The 17,963-nt window shown below is 33.6% G+C and overlaps 3 protein-coding genes across 3 annotated transcripts; 2 read left to right on the top strand and 1 right to left on the bottom strand.

Moving 5' to 3' along the window:
• The first annotated feature begins 1,292 nt into the window (after nt 1–1,292).
• Nucleotides 1,293–1,715, top strand: LOC130657835 (uncharacterized). Its single transcript, XM_057460831.1, has one exon. The coding sequence runs from the start codon at nt 1,293–1,295 to the stop codon at nt 1,713–1,715; it is 423 nt and encodes a 140-aa protein (XP_057316814.1).
• A 567-nt stretch (nt 1,716–2,282) lies between these two features.
• Nucleotides 2,283–2,846, top strand: LOC130657836 (uncharacterized). The gene has a single exon (XM_057460832.1). It carries the CDS (start codon nt 2,283–2,285, stop codon nt 2,844–2,846), a length of 564 nt encoding a protein of 187 aa, XP_057316815.1.
• Nucleotides 2,847–5,752: 2,906 nt separating this feature from the next.
• LOC130657575 (uncharacterized) lies at nt 5,753–11,252 on the bottom strand. The gene is made up of 3 exons (XM_057460564.1): nt 10,445–11,252; nt 8,395–8,473; nt 5,753–7,246 (listed from the first exon to the last, which is right to left on the bottom strand). Exons 1-3 carry the CDS (start codon nt 10,742–10,744, stop codon nt 6,795–6,797), a joined length of 831 nt encoding a protein of 276 aa, XP_057316547.1. The 5' UTR covers nt 10,745–11,252; the 3' UTR covers nt 5,753–6,794.
• Between the last annotated feature and the right edge of the window lie 6,711 nt (nt 11,253–17,963).

Below are 17,963 nucleotides of genomic sequence, written 5' to 3' on the forward strand. Positions count from 1 at the left end.
TCTGTGACGTCATCAGAAGATTGAAAATTGTTAAAAATGCAACTATCTGCTTAAAATATAATTACTTTTGTTCTAGAGCGAATTTTTACATTCTGTTTGAAGTTTTTGAAAGCTAAATAAAATCTTTTTAACATATCTTCAGGTTTTTACATGGATCGGATAAAAAATTGCCAAAAATTGCCCGAAAATCCGTTTCTTTCCGTTTTTTCGGGTAAAATCCGAAAAAAACGGGAAATCGGATTAGTCACGTGTCAAAATTACTCAAAATGATTGTTCTTGATGAAACAAAGTTGTGTTGCAAGTTTCAAGTTCTAAGGATAATCCTAAGAGGAGTTATTATATTTTCCCCATTATAAGGATTTTATAGAGATTTTAGGGGTAGTTTCGAGTAATGGCCAATATCAAAGCCTCTGAAAGGTATGGGACCTAAAAATTTAGCATGCAGGTGTCTAATAGATAAATGTTGAAACTCAGTAAGTATCATAGCCATATAAGAAAGCAATTAGGAGTCATTAAAAAAAAACCGTCAGGGGGGGGGGCGGAATCCGCCCCCCCCCCCCCCCCCCCGGACCGAATAGGGTTAAAGGACGACAGAGTAACAGTACTTATTGGAATGGATACACCATCACTTCATATTCAACACGATTATCGAGTTGGAAAACACAACGAACCAGTAGGTGTTAAAACGCAACTTGGTTGGATCCTATTTGGTGGGAAGAATAAAAACATATTTACGAATATTAATCGATTAGAAACTGATACGGATGATGGATCACTAAAGCAGTAGAAAGATTTTGGAAAATCGAGTCATATGGAACAAAGCCTCCACTCCATCCAGACCTACTAACGAAAGACGAAAAACATGCGTTACACATACTTAAATGGACCACGAAAATGAAAGACGGTCATGTTGAAGTAGATTTATTGTGGAAAGATGAGAAACCAAAATTACCATACAACAGGGAATTAGCAGTCCAACGTCTGAAATCTAACGGAAGAAAATTGAGCAAGCAACCAATTTTAGCAGAAAATTACGAGTCAAGGAATATATCGCTCTTGGGCATGCGAAAAAGCTTTCAGACTTTGAGAAGAACCAAACATCCGATATCACCAACTACATACCACATCATGGTGTTGTCCATCCTAACAAGCCCGGAAAAGTTCGTGTAGTCTTTGACGCAGCCGCAAAGTACAAAGGTATTTCATTAAACGACAACTTGTTGCCCGGCCCAGACTTGCTGAACAACCTAGTATCTGTATTACTCACATTCCGTACCAATCGTTACGCAATTATGGCTGACATTGAAAAAATGTTTCATCAGGTCAAAGTATCAAGGATAGAACAAGACGCTCTTCGTTTCGTTTGGAGAGAAAACACCAGCGACAATATTGATGACTTTGCCATGCAAGTACATTTATTTGGTAAAGTAGACTCACCTTGTTGCGCAAATTACGCTCTTAGACAAACTAGTATCGATCACGATCGCGAAATCGTAGACGCTATCACGAAAAAGTTTTACATGGATGCTTATCTGCACTCCATGAAAACGGTAGACGAAGCCGTATCGATTGCAAAAACCGTGACAGAAGCATTGAAAAGTTGTGGCTTTCGTTTAACAAAATGGCTTTCAAATTCTTGTGAAATTCTAAAGTGTTTTTCCAAATACCGAAACCGTAATGAACGTCAATATAGATCTAAACAAATTACTGACTGAAAGAGTACTTGGTATGTTATGGAATCCGAATACTGACTATTTCACATTCAAAGTTGTCAACAAGCCATCACCTGAAACTAAAAGAGGTATAGTAAGTTTAACAAGTTCAATATTTGACCCACTTGGCATCTTAACACCATTCATTTTAGAAGGTAAACTTATCATCCAATCTTTGTGGAAATCCAAAATAGACTGGGATGAAGAAATACCAACCGAATTAAAAACAAGGTGGTTGAGCTGGAGAAGTGAACTGGAGAAACTAATATCGATCAACATTCCTCAATGGCTCAAACTACAATCCGATAATCAGTTGATTCAACTACATATTTTTTTGCGACGCTTCAATCAATGCATATGGTGCTGTCGCATATCTACGTATTCAAGATACGCCTACCGTCAATGTAACATTCGTGATGGGAAAATCCAGAGTCGCCCCGTTGAATCCGAAATCTCTCACAATACCAAAATTAGAATTACAAGCTGCTGTCTTGGTTACAAGAATGAGAGAATTTTGGACAGATTCACAAATAGTTTTGAAATATATCTCGAATGAAAACAGTATTCGTTATGAATCGCATCAACGAAATTTGTACTACGACTGACGTCAATTCGTGGCGTTTTGTACCAGGAACTCTGAACCCAGCAGACAATGCTACAAGATATGTACCACTATCATCGACCGAGAATTTCAGATGGTTAACCGGTCCATCCTTCTTAATCGAAAAAGAATGCAATTGGCCAGACCAAAACCACAATGTCATTCAAAGTGAAGAAGACGAAAATATTACCAACTTTCAGTCAACCTTTAACGCAATACCAGAGAAAACATCCTTTATCAAATGGGAAAGTTATTCCGAATGGCAAAAACTCTGTCGCCACATTGCGTGGATTATCAAATTAAAACAAAATTGGTTGTTATTAAAGAGGGGAGGGTCTGTACGTGAAAAATTTGATTACCTGACCGTTGATGAAATTGAAGCAACAAAGTTACAGTTGTATAGCATCTCACAACAAGAATCCTACCCATCAGAATTGCGAAAACCTACAATCATACAAGGAACTACCAAAAAGATCACCACTTTGAGACCAATAATGCAAAACAATTTGATTCCACTCACTGATATAAACTAAAGTTGACATTGGTAATGTGAGGCATGCTGCAAAGGATGCATAACAACTATACCTTGCTTCATTGAAATGTGTTGGTAAGCTCTAAATGCTTGGACTAAACACAAAAGGTACAATAACAAAATAAATACAAGTATATACGCTAATAAATTCTATGTTCACAGCTTTGTCTTTAGAACGTAATCTTCTCTATTTCAATATTTACAAAAGTGTGTTCTTATTGTTCATGGTGTGCATACCAAATTGGCCACTTGGTATGCACCAGATTGGCAATATGACATCTCTCCCTTTCTTCATTTATATGTCATGTGCAGTTCTGTTAACTAAATATACTGCTAGTAATTTCTTCAATGTTTTATTGGTCTCATGCGTCTCTTAGGGTATTGTTTTCGAGGGCGTAGGATGACGGCGGGATTGTTTGTGTGGCTGCTTCCGCTTGGTTGTTCTTCTTCATTGTTTTCGTCTTCTTCCTCGATATCTTCTCCTTTTTGTTGGAAATGTGGTAGTGGTGCTGTTTTGGGCAATGTTTTAAAGTGTGTGCTATTTCGTGTGATAGTATGAGAGTTGTCGGCAGCGGTTGTGGTGATCATGGAGTCATTTTTTTGTGTGATGATGTATGGATGCGGATCGAATTTAGTGCTAAATTTATCCCGGTAAGGCAGTCGTACTAGTACCTGGTCGCAGATTTTGAAGGTGGTTTTCTGTTTGCCAGTGGTACCATAAAGCGTTCGACCTGACAATTGGCTTGAGGCCGTATGGTGTGGTCTTGCGTTGCGTAATTTCTTTTTCATAAAATTTATTTACAGATTTCGTAAGATTTGAATTGGGGTCCGTTGTCACTAACTAGTTTGTTTGGGTAACCAAATAGGCTAAATGTTCTTTCAAACAGTTCAATAACGGCTGCAAAATTGGTGCTTTTTAGAAACCCGATTTCTGGGAATTTCGATTTCCAACCCATGAAGACTAAAATGTAGTATCCGTTGGGAAGTGTGCCTAGAAAGTCCACGTGTACGGTATGCCAAGGGGTGGGGGTTATGGGTGTTGGTTTTACGGGCTCGTATTTCCTGTTTGATGTTGTGGTTTGGCATGCTACGCAGTTTGTTATTCTCGTTTCGATAAGTTCGTTCATACCTATAAAGTATACTTTTGATCGCATTAGGACTTTAGTTTTGGTTAGACCCTGGCGCCCGGAGTGAGCAAGCATAAGTGAGACTTTGTGTAAAGAAGCGGGTAGTACAATACGGGAACCCTTTAGTATAACCTTTCGGTCAGCAGTGACTGTAACTTCTTGTTTGAATTTGCTAAGCAACTTCAGGTGAGTGGAGATGGCGTTTTTAAGATGTGGATGTTTATCAATTTCATTTAAAAAATGCCAGTTACCTTCTAAAACTAAGGTCATCAGGCATTGCAAGATTTCGTTTTTTTTTTGGTTTCGGTTTTTATTAGATCCAGAGTGATCGCGTTGGGTGTGGATATATCGGAGATAAAGTTTACGTATCTCTCATTCTTTTCGGACGGAAGACTTTTCGAGACAGAGTGACGGCTACAAAAATAAGAGATGCTGTCTTCGTTCTTGACGTATTTTAAATCGAAATGGTAACCTTGGATACTCAGAAGCATGTTTTCGATGCGTAGTGGTAGAGTGGACAGCGGTTTTTGTAGTAAGGCTATAATTGGTTTATGATCGTTGTAAATAACGAATCTTCTCCCCACCAGGTAAAGGCGGTTGCGTTCACATACATATTTGATACTGAGACATTCGCGCTCCATTTGCGAATATTTTTGTTCTGTTTCCGTGAGTGATCTTGATAAACAGCTGATAACTTTAGCAACTTTGTGCCCAGGCTTTTTTGCAATAAAATTGCTGAAACTCCCACTTTGCTTGCATCGCAATAAATAATAGTTTTCTCTTCCGTTTTCGAAATAAGTCACACACGAGTCGGTTTTGATGGCGCTTTTGAGAGCCTGGAATGAGCTTTCACAGTCTGCGGTCCAAATAAATTCGGCGTGTTGTTTGAGCAATTTTCTTAACAGCTGAGTTTTTGTGCTAAAGTTTGGAATAAAACGTTTCAGGTAATTACATAATCCAAGAAAGCTGCGTGCGGATTTTTCATCCTCCGGTCTTTTTAAGTTTTGAAGGGAATCTACCTTAGAGTGACTGGACTTCATGCCATTTGCATTAAAAAAGCCGTAAAATTCAATGTTTTCTTTCGAAAAAAATCATTTTTGTAACTTTAAAGTTAAACCCTTAGCTGTTAATCCACCTAGAACGGGTTTTAAATTGCCGTCGTGTTCTTCAATGTTTGTTCCGAAAACGATGATGTCATCAGCCATCTAGCTAGCTATATTTAATTCATACCATGAAGGTTGATTATAAGGAAAAAATTTGTAATATCTAGCAGTGCGTCATGTATTTTCTTATAAATATTTCAGTCCATGCTCATTGCCTCTGCCTGCAGGCACAGAGCTAAAAATACCCTTTTACCATCATCCAACTTTAAACTTTGTAAAAGTTAATAATTGTAAGTTGTTCTTGTTTTAATAAAGATAATATACCAAAGAGAGGACTAGCAGCACCATTTCAACACGTTATTTAAAAGTTAAATGTTCAGAATTAGAAAAGAAGCAACAAAAGGTTACACATTTCACGACCTTTCTCCGTATGACACAAATAATCCTTTCTGATTAAGTGACCAAGAAACCTGACTGGGCTATCGAGTCAAACCAAAACAAGCTAAAAATTTGCCCTTACAAGCGCTTTATTCGTGCCAAGACTGCAAGTCGACTGAAAGTCGGTAAAAGTAACCCGCAAACATTTCTGATCAATATATGATACTAATCCTTGGGTCAAAATTTCAGTTTCGTAGGAAACTGCAGTTTCAACGTACAAATAAGTATACAAACATGATAAACGCATGCACGCTTGTTTCATAAGAACACAGTGCGCAGGTTTTACCAAACTAAGAGCAACCGAGACTGAAATTTGCCATAAAATAACAAGTGAATCGTCTGCTTTGAAACTACAACTTGAATATAACGTTTGTTTAAATAGCCTTTTGTGGCTTATCTTTCTCATTTTTCTGTGGACATTGATCAGTGAATAATGACAAATTTAAAGAGCGTGTTACTGTAACTTATTTTCGTAGTAATCGAGGCCAGATACGCATACGCTTGAAGAGATTACGTAGAAAATAAGGCTCTTATTTTCGCTTGAACAAAATGAATAAGAAAATATTTTGATAAACTTCTGAAGTTGCTTTTTAGCATTAAGAACGCTATAAGAACTTATCAGGCTGTAAAAGGTTCTAAAATATCTCTAGCCAGAGCAGCAATTCTAAAAGAAAAATAGTGCTGAAAATGATAAGACGATAAGAATAATAAGTACAACGACTCCTTTTTTAAATACTTCACAAATGGATTTAAAAGTTAAATAAAGTATTTCTAAAGTCACTGAAAATACTGCTGAATTCTTAGGAATATATTTTATAACCTTGTGCAACTATAATACATTTTATATCTAGTAGAAAAATGTACTACTAAATAAATAAAAAAAAATCACAGAGATAAAACAACAAAATAACTACTGCTGGGATCGAAAAAAACTTTCTTTTACTGCGCGATTAAATGTTGTCATCGAAATTAGCATAAGACATCGAGACTCAGCTGAGCGTCGTTAAAGTTCGACTGGATAATTCTGAATGCCTCATTAAACATTGGCAGCCGTAATATTGTAACATGGATTTACAAAGGGATTTTTAACTAATTAACTTCTTTCAATATTTGTGTGTAAATACATAGAAATTTAATACAAAATGTTTATCGTAATCAATTTTCTTCATTCAAAGTTTAAGAAAAAAAATCATCGCATCTAACCAATAGTTTTCCACCAAACAAGAACATTATTTCTCTATGTAGTTCAGACTGAAGGAATTGCATTATTCACCAAAAAAATTATTCGTCACACAATTTCGCATAAATATCTGCACATGATTCACCACTGTTATTAGCGAGGTATAAACCAAACAGAGTTTCACCATAATGCAATCTCAGCTCTTGTCCTTTGTGAACAGTGTGACTTGTTGCGTTGAAGATGAGGTAGGGAGAGTTGGCGTTGTATCCTGGTACAGTAAAGAATCCATGACCGGCATAATTTTCAATAGATGGGTAAAGTAGGTTGTTTTGATCATCTGTAATAACAGCTGCAACATTTTCCACATTAAAATAGGACACGTGATCACATCCCCATTTTGTTGATGGTTGGGTTTCTTCGCAGCTTACACCGGGTCCACCAACATGTACCAATTTTATGTCAGTCATTACTGCGTCATGTTGTACTTTAAATGTTCCATACTCGTTTGCACGTGCTCCAAAGCAGACATTGCGTTTCAATAAAATCCAATCACCTAAAAATATTTTCATACTAATAATGATGCATTCTTTATTTTTATTTTTCTAAATGACTATAACATGTTGGTCCTAAACTGTCATTTTATTTTACTCTATTTAATTTGTGTTTGTGTTCTTTTTCTTTATTTGTCTTTAAACTTTCCCATTCTTTTCTTTTTTTTTTTAATTTCATTGTTAGTTTTTCATTTATTTTTTAATTTCGAACAGAAGAAATAATCTTAAAGATACAAACTAGATTTCCCGAATTCTGCTATAGTATACCATCATGCATTTCTATATATTTCGAGCGTATGAACCTTTAAAGTTTCAAAAAAGCAGACCAAGGCTATTAGCACTCGAAAATGAGAAAGGAACAAAAAAATGAATAGACTGTAGTTCATCTAAATGACAACTCTTTGTAATACGTCTGGCTTAATAGTTAAAATTCTGCTCTTAGAAAATTTTTTGTTGTATTCTGCAATGATATTCGGTGGCCCTTAAATAAATTCACGGTTTCGCCCGTCCTTTATATACCGCATTTGGTGTACCTCGCTACTTGCGTAACCATTTTGAACAGACAGACGCATCCAGCTATTGTAATGTAAATACTTGCTGCTTCAACAATAGTAAGAAAAGTAGATGCTTATTACACTGTTAACGGAATAAATAAATAAGAAAGACAGTATCGCGAAAAAAATGGGTGATTAGTATTTGAGAAATTGCCTTGTATTTGCCAATTCTGGACAAATTGTAGGCCTTTTAAAAAAAGACAAAGATTTACAAGATTTTGTTTTTACATTTTGCTTGTTTTTTTTTTTTGTTTGTTTGTTTCTTTACTTATTTTACTTATTTTTAGCAAAGAATACAAAGAAAACAATAATTCGGTTTATTACGCAGTTTGCGCAATTACTGAAGTCTTATTTATAAATTTATTTTGCGCGACCACAAACAACTTTTTCCCTTTAGGTATTGTGTAAGATTTTTAAAGGGCAGTGACATGATGTAAAATGTCGGAAGGAAAATATGCTGCCTTTGTGATGTTATTTCTTAATTCTGGCGTTGCTATGCAACTGTCCTTGTCAAGGCAATAAAATTGTAATCAATATACCTCCTTGCTGAATAATGTACACAGACTTGAAAGTAAAAAGCTCGAAAGAACTTTTACCTTTGCATTTGCACATTCCTTTGGAAGTATTTGTCATGACACGATCTCCAAAGTTACAAAAAGCTTTTGTGGGTAGTGCCTAAATATTAAAGTGAAGATTTCAAGGAGACACTTTCAAAATTCAAAAAAAAAAAGTTTATTCCATAATTAGTGTTTAACAAAAAAAATAAACTAAGTGTTTATTTTTTCTATTATAACACAAGTTTATTGTTATAATACTATTATCTTTCACCTACATAATTAATTTTACCGAATATAGTTTTAGTGCTGAATCTGAACATTTCTGCTGACTTTGCATTTAAGATAATAGGTAAAGATCATTTTTATACGTGTTAAACACCATATTTTGTGGAAATAGTAAAAATTGATTGCTTATACCAAGGACGTTTAAAACCTCCTCGTATATACATATTAAATTACATATTAATACTGAGTAAAAACACAGCTATTTGCACAGCTAAAAAAGGGACACAGACAAATGAACACAATTTTATTTGCGTGTAAATCTTCTGGTAAGGTATGGTCTCGACTTATGGCAAATTTCATCTATCATGATTAAATGTGGAAAAATTAGTTCCTAAACAAGCAGTCAAGCTTGTCGTTAAGGATACGGTAGACCCTTTAAGTAAATTTTTGCAAGAAAAGTTGCAAGAAAAGATAAAATTAAAGCAATATTTTGGTGGGATAAAAAAAGGAAAATGTATTTTTTCGTAACACTATCTTTGATCTTGTCTTGAATGTGAGTCAAAAATTTAAATTTTACTAAGACACCCATACAAGGATATTAAAGACTTTTTTAAATACTAGAAATATAACTCACCATTCGCAACTAATTTTAAGTTTCAGCATTTTTCATACTGCTAAGGTTTAATACGACAAAAATAAACAGTTTTCAAAAAAACAAAAAAAAAGGGAAAGAAAAAAATAGAAGATAAAAATGAAGGAGGAGGTACAGAAAAAACTTCTGTTACAACGTTGTTTCGTGGTTTAGTCAACAAAATTAAAATCTGTTCAACGATGGAGAGCGCACGTTGGCATTTTGTCCCAGTACACGAAAAATTCTGTTGCCAAGAAAAATATTAAAAACGACAGTTCAAAAAGATTTATCATGCTGTTCTGTTAATACTTATTTTTCTTTCATTCTTTTTTTTATTGCACATTTTAAATCCATCCAAGTTATTAATTTTTTAACTTACTTTAATTTTATGTTGAAAATATTTTGATCATTAATTATTCATCAAGGAAAATTTCAGCATTTTTTATACTACAAAATTACTGCAAAATATATTTAATGAACTTGGGAAGGTTTAATATGACAAAAAAAACAGTTTTTAAAAAGACAAAAAAAAAGGTAGAGAAAAAAATAGAAGATAAAAATGAAGGAGGAGGTACAGAAGAAACTTCTGTTACAACGTTGTTTCGTGGTTTAGTCAACAAAATTAAAATCTGTTCAACCAAGAAGAGCGCACGTTGGTATTTAGTCCCAGTACACGAAAAATTCTGTTGCCAAGAAAAATATTAAAAACGACAGTTCAGAAAGATTTATCATTATCATGCTGTTCTGTTAATACTTATTTTTCTTCCATTCTTTTTTTATTGCACATTTTAAATCCATCCACGTTATTAATTTATTAACTTACTTTAATTTTATCTGAAAATATTTTGATCATTAATTATTCATCAAGGAAAATTCCAACGCCATACATTTTGCGCAGGTACCAGAGAAAACGTTTCAGCTGCTTTTTCTCGAAACAAGAAGTTCAGTCGATACACTGCATGTTTGCGTTGATAACTGATCTCCATTTTGTCTAAACCTGGCGAAACTATGTTTTTTTTTAAAAAAAACCGTTACAAGTCTGTTTCCAAAGTCTTGCTTTTTTGATTTCGAAAATTAAATAATTATCGAGTTATCGACAAATGATCCTTCATTTTTTTTTTTTTTTTCTATTACAGTATTAAAAATGGAAAAATGGTAATCACATGATAAAATAAGCGAAGAAAGATTAGTATAATAGAAAAAAAAGAAAGAAAATAAACACGTTAAAATCACCTTATAGCCTTCAATTGCTTTGTCCTTTTTCAATTTTTGTATCTCTTCTGCTGTATCAGTTGCATTCTTTTTCACAAACCAGCACTCTCCATTCATCATCTCTTTATTTTGCAACTTGAACATGATGTTGTCACAATCCTCATCTCTTTCGCATTTTAACAAACAGCTTATTTTAGTTTCTCTTTTCAAATACTTTGTTACACCTCCATCAGGTAATTCATCATCCTGAGTATAATAACCACACCTTACAAAAAGTATTTGAAATGCAGCAACTGCAATTTCGAACAATCCGAGCTTCATCTTTTTTATTAAGTGAAGCAGCGAGAGGTAGTTGAATACTTGTGTATCTATCTGCCTCTGCGTTTTTTTTAAATGAAATAGTCAAAGATGTTACTATGTGGAGGTCTGAAAAAAACAACATAAATTTTTAAACTTTAGAAACTCGATTTGCGTATAAGAATCCCTTTTGTGGCTTTCTTAATTAAAGTAAAAATAGCAAAACGTAAACTTTATCACGATAATTTTGCCTCAATGGTGTGAGAAGGGCGTTATCACATTTGTACCACGATTGTTCTAATGACAAAAAAGATACCTTAGACATACGTGGTACATTTCTTGAGGGTGTTTTAACTGTTTTGCTTCCAATCACACTTCATGAAAGGATGTATTTTTATGTGTGTGTTGAAGGTTGTGAAGGGGGAGGGGGCGTAAGAGGAGGAGGGTGAGCCTTACTAACCTCAACTGTCCAATTTAAATAACTTTGTTCCAGATGAGGTAGAACTATAAATTATCTGGCTTTTATTAGCTAAATTTTCATTCCCGTTGCTGGGATTAAAGTTGTATTATAAATTTTGTCAAAGCTGGTTGGATAAAATTTTGGTATTTCTGTACTTAAATTTCTTATCGTACTTTTAACAACTTATCACTGAACATAGCTATTATTATCTGATAATACTTATCTTTGGCATAATTAACGCAAATATAATTTAAGGAAGATAACCTTAAAACTTCCTTTCACGCTAAACACGAAACCCAAAGGATTTCCCGCCCCTATTTTAAGGTATCGTGTCTCTTGCTTTCTAAAGGTTTAAATTGTGGTTCATATTTTTTATTCAGGTCTGTGCTCCTGAATAAGTTGCTGATGTAAGTCTACATTGAATGCTAATGTTTCTCCTTTCTATTCTTGTTTTTAAATGGCGATAAAACAGCTGTGGTTTTTTAATTCGAGCTGAATAATCAGTGACGTTTGTTTAGTTTTCCAACTGCACAATAATAAAAAAATTATTATTGTTTTGTAAAATGTACCCGATGGTCACCATAGTGTCTAATAACACTGCGGATTCGGCGCCCTTCATAACGTTTTATAGATCTTTCAAAATGGAATAGAACTTGGCACTTACGTCAGGGAAAAGACAAAATGGTAGCAATACATTTTTGTTTATGTCAACATTTTTTCTTAGACGCCAAATCGGGTTAACCTCGTGTCCAAGCTTGTGTTTAATAATTATCAATACTAGTCGTTAGCCCGTGGAAAATCCACGGGTTCGCCCGTCCTTTTTATACCGCATTGCGTGCTTCTCGCTATTGCGCAGCTAAGCTACCATTTTGCGTGACAGACAGACGGACGGACAGACGTATACGGGCATTATAATAAAGACTAGTCGTTGCCCGTGGAAAAATCTACGGGTTCGCCTGTCCTTTAAATTTACCCGTCGCAACAAAGTGGATAAAAATATATCGCATTTGATATTCGTGTATCCGTAACATCATTTTCTAACTCAGCGGGGGTCCGCGCAGAGACAGACAGACGGAATACGGCTATTATTATAGAGATTATATGCGTTCAATAGAAATTTAAGTTTCAACCTGCCCCGCAAAGTGTATAATAAGATACACATAGTATATATAAAAAGATCTGAACCCAAGGGACTCAGGACTAAACAAACTGAGCTTTTATCGAAATGCCGACATAGAAATAATTTTATAATAGGAAATATTAAATATTACTGTGGAAAGTTTATCATTTCTTGAACATGATAGTTTAGTAGGCACTAAACTATCATGTTCAAGAAATGATAAACTTTCCACAGTAATATGAATATTGAACAGACAAACCGAAATGATATCTTCAAAAATATTAAATAGTTAACATATCTCTATTCCCTGTGGTAACAAACTAGATGTTTTTCTAAAGTTATTTTTTAATTGTAACCTGATGATTGTACAAGATACGTGAAACTTAAAGTTGTTACAAAGTTGTAATATACTTACTTGTTCAACAAGTATTATAAAGGCTCTGTATCCATCATCATAATTTAATATTTTATGAAACTATTGTTTATATTGGGTAAGTATGTCCTTAAGGATACGTTAACACCATTAATCCATTATTTTTAATAAAATTAATTTATTCAAATATCAGATTCCGTACGATGTTGTGCACTACTTTTTTTAAATAAAAACATGAAAAAACCGCTTGGTTTGATCACACATTGGGACCATTACAAGATAGCGGAGAATTAAAACTAGTTGCCAGGACACCAACCTAAAATATCCTTAAAAATTTTGGATGGTGAAATGCAGACGTTGGTGTTTCCTTAGCGTGAAGCGTATGTCTACTGGTCAAGGAGGTAATCGAAACGGGACATGCAAGTTTTAAAGGATCGTGGCAACCAAGTCACCAAAAAGCGGGATGAGATTTAGGCGCAGTCCATCAAACATATAATAGGCTCAGATATTTTTCTGCTGCACGATTTCGCGAACACATTCCCTGGAGATATCATGATAATAAACGGACAGATAGAACTGATTTGGAACATTTTTATATGATTCTAGTGTTAGCTGTGAATTTTATGAGATTTCAGTTTTAATAACCCAATACATCAAATTTATATTGTCATAGAAAAAGTACATAATTGTGTGTCTTTTTCGCTTTGATATTTATCTCGTGTAGAACCCGGATATGCTTCAAGAGGAAAATGCAAGGCATATGTTTGGGAGTTTTCGCAAATTTGTTTCCTTTACTTAAATAAAAACTGTCCCTCTAAAAGTCCTAAAGATTTCAGGTAATTCATTTCAGTTGAAAAAACTGTAAGAAAGTCCTGTAAGAAAAAAATCAATAAATATAAAATTCGTTTAAAAATTAGTAATTAGATATATACTTTATACATAAAATCTAGAATAAAATAAAATTTTTGAAAACGCTAAAACAAAAGGAGATAGATGGCCAGTAAAGTAAGGGATCTTGAAAACACTTTCACTTCACTTGAAAAACTACACTAAGGAAAGAAAGGACTGTAAATTCAAGATATATATACAATCACAAATGACTGAACGGATAAGTGGAAATAAATAGTTATTGAACAGCAAAATGGAGCCCAATGTTGGCTGAGGTTTGACTGTTAATATGTGGCGATATTATGTCCAGGATCGACAACATCAAAAGATAAGAACCGTGAACTCTGTCGTCAAGGTGATTGGAAAATGGGTATAGCTAGTTGCATTTAAAGGTTTGTGTTAAAAAAGACGCACAAAAATTTATTTATTTATTTATTTAAAATCAAGAGTTGTTTAACCACAGGGAGGTAAGCAATATTTAACACAAACAAGTCTAAATAGAATGGAAATGGAAACTGGAAACGACCGGGTAACGTGGTGCACAGAATCAATCATGGCGGTCATGTTCAAAATGTTGTTGTTGTCACTTAAAGCTTCGCTCTGGCCCTGTTTTTTTGTAAAGTTCTAAGTTATTTTGTAAAAGTTAAGGACCATGGTTGAAATGAGAAAAATGAAAAAGTTAATTTATTGAACATTATCAAAACTTATAATGTGAATGCAGATAAATTTTCTTTCCTGTCTCACTTATCCAGTTTGATATCGTAGCTAATACTATTAGTGAAAACATATTATATATTGTGTATTGTGCACCTCAACAATACAGCTGTACTTTACACGGCTCAGAAAAATAGCAGCTGTGCTGCAAGCAAAATGTAAACAAGTAAACAAAAAGTGTTCTTGTTTAAAATCTGAACAAAGTTGTGAACCTTTTTTCTAGCTGTCAATCAAGCTGACCATTCAGGTCAAGAAACAAGGATAAGGGAGTGAGAAAAAGCTTTGAATGTTATGAGTTTGATGCGACAGCAAAACAAAAATTACGTGATTTTCTACCCCTACTCTCAGAGTCAATGTCCAAGTTTTTCCCTATCATGTCCACTTGATTTTCCAGTTTCGTTATCGTTTCCCTTCATTTCCAGTCCGTTTCACTCAGTTTCCAAGCTTTTTGACCCCGTTTCTTTATAGTTTTCCCCTGTTTCCCATGCGTTTCACCTCAAAGTACTCACGGTCAAGCTCGTTGCCATGACAAATCACAGTATAAGACACAAATACTCTATATAGCTACCTTCATATTTTACGTTTATGGATTATACAATGTCCTGGTTCTTTGACATAACACTTCTATCTTCTTACAAATGATCATCGTAAATTTTGCAAAAAAAAATATATTTACATGTCTTTTTTCTAAAAAACAAATTTTCACTGCAAGATAATAGTGTTGCATTTTCTTAAAATTATTTTTTAAAATTCGCCTGACACATTTTGAATGTGTGGGAGATGACACGATAGCTGAGTTGTTTTTTGTTTTGTTTTTCTATTTACACGTGCCTTTGTTTATGGGACTAGGCCCTCTTTACTTTCAAATTTATAAGCACAGAAAAAAACATTTTTCCACAGACAAATGTATATATTGAGGGGTTGTATATATACACAATGTGTTTTTAAGCTTTTCCTGGTAGCTCAGATTTGTTGAAAAAAATAGAGTAGTTTCCATAAAAAAGGTTTATTTTCATTAGATTTGAGTATTTTCTAAATAAAAAAACTCTATTTTAACATTTTTTGTATTTGTGAAATACATATTTTAATTCGACAAGTAGAAAACGACTCTATGATTCTTTTCTGAGGCCAAAACAAATACCAGGACTGAAATTAAGTGTTTTTAATGCAAAGAAACAATTTAATAAGAATAATAAAAAAGACTAAAAATAACAAATAACAAATATTGAAAGCTGTCCTTTACTGTTGCGATACGCTGTTATCCCTATAATGTTGTTCTAATTTATAGTTGACCTGTCTTTCTACACTATCATAAACCTTTCTTCTGATAGCTTCTGAATTATTCTTGCTTTGTTAAAATACTATTATCCAAACCTTCGAACCAAACATACAAATTAAATTGCTCAAATTTAACATAAAGATTACTACATACTTTACAAGCGTTTTTCCTTCCACATGTTGCTGACTGATATAAACCAAAGTTAACATTGCTAATGTCAGGCATGCTGCAAAGGATGCATAACAAATATATCTTCCTTCATTGAAATGTGTTGGTAAACTTCGTGCTCTAAATGCTTGGACTAGACACAGAAGGTACAATAACAAAATAAATACAAGTATATACGCCAATAAAGTTCTATGTTCACAGGAAAATGCTTTTTCTAATTTCCTGATGTTCAATTCCATTTGGGGAAATGCTAACAGCAACTGTAACAAGACACATATAGCAAACCAGTATAAATAATAACAACATATATTGAAAGCTCTTTTTGATAACTCCATTCGATGTAAGCCTTTTGCTCTTAAAAATAGATATTAGAAGTAATGTTTTGGCAAAACATATAGCAACAATGATACAAAGAAAAAGTCCATTAATGGTTACTGCAACTGTGCATTGTAATTCACTTTTGAACTCTCCAAGAAACATCAACGGTGCACAAAACAACAAAATATGAATAAGTAACAATGCAAACGATAATATTAAGAGAGAAGACTTAACTACTGGTGTTTTTCTATGGATTAAAAAAATTGAACTAATAGTGATGGCAAAAATCATTCCAATTGATGTAAAGGCATACATAACAAAAGACGTTGGGCTATTATGTGTGACAAAAACCATAATGTATGGCAAGCATTTTGTCCGACCATTGTTAGATTCAGTATCACTTGGACATTTCCTACATGTAAAATTTCCTGCAGAACTTTTGTGGTATCCATCGTCGCATGGTCTACACGTCCAGCAACATGAATCTACTTGTACAAGGTTATAACTGGCTTTACAATTGTCATTACATTTAGATACAGGTAATTTTTTATATCCTGCCCATACTGGACCAGTCGTATTAATATAAATTGGATAAGCAAAATCATAATGAACCATTATTATGCCAATGTGAATAGAACGTATTGCTCTTGTTGCGAAGTTTGACTGTATCAGAGATATATGTAAGGCATCAGTTAGGAAGTTAAATCAGTCAGTTAAAGTGAGATTCAAATTGTTATCTTAAAACCAGGGCTTCAGTCTAAGATCAGTAATTGTTTGATTCCAAAAGTAATTTTCATAAAACGTGAAGGAATTCCTTACAGGAAGTGAAATCATTCCTTGTATGACGAATGGGTGAAATTGTTGCGGAATAGAAGATATAATTGAGCGGAATAGAAGATATAATAGAATTTGCGAGAAAAGTTCAATTATTTATATTATACCGTTCCATTAGATAAAAGAATTTCATAGCATCGTCTAGGGTTAGCCACAGAATAAGAACATCCAAGTAATCATTGTCCTTAATGTTCTGCAAAACATTTTCTGCATTTACTGAGTTTAAAAATATTGTAAAACTTAAGCAAAGATCTTTTTGTTTCAGTTTTTCAATTGCGCTAAAATATCTTTTTTCTCCATAGGTGTTATCAGAGAATACAATACCAATGTTTGTCCAGTTAAATGCCTTTGCTAAGTATTGATAGGCCACAAATATTTTTGATTCAGCATTCACCATTTGAAAAGAATTTTCATGTAAAGTTGGATTTCTTGCAGAGAGTAAAATATACTTGGTTCTTACACGCAACAGTATTTGTGCAAATAACTGCGTATAGTACGCTGTTGAAGCAGATATAACAGCCAAGTTTTAACCAACAAAATTTTCATTGTAAAATTCACAACTGCACTGTTGATTTTTATCAAATGCGATTCCATTTGGACCCAGAATACTTTCCAATAATGCATTCAAAATATCATAATTTTCATAACAAGTGTCAAATATTTTATACCCAGCACTCGTGTAATTGTTCGTTTTTAAAATATCTTGAAAATTTTTATGTTGTTTCTCCAAAGTGTAATCAATTGCGTCAATAGAAAACCAGGAATCGATAGATATTCCATCTTTTGCGGATAATGGCAGAAATATTGCAAAGGTGAAATTGCCTTTCTTCACAACAGTTTAAGAGTAAAATCATGCATAAACAATATTTAAGATACTGAAAAATATCAATTTTCTTTTTAACAACATTTCCAGCATTATTTTGCGAAAAAATGTGGTGACTGGTGTGTGACTCAAGATAAGCAAAAAAAACGTTAATAACTTATTGTTATTATTCGATATTAAATTATTATTACCTTGATTGTTGTTACACTATAAAGTATTAATATATGAATTAGGGAAATTATTCAACTTCAAGAAATCAATCTTAA

This window comes from Hydractinia symbiolongicarpus, chromosome 9 (genome assembly GCF_029227915.1).
Source record: "Hydractinia symbiolongicarpus strain clone_291-10 chromosome 9, HSymV2.1, whole genome shotgun sequence".
In the NCBI taxonomy this organism is placed as follows: Eukaryota; Metazoa; Cnidaria; class Hydrozoa; order Anthoathecata; family Hydractiniidae; genus Hydractinia; species Hydractinia symbiolongicarpus.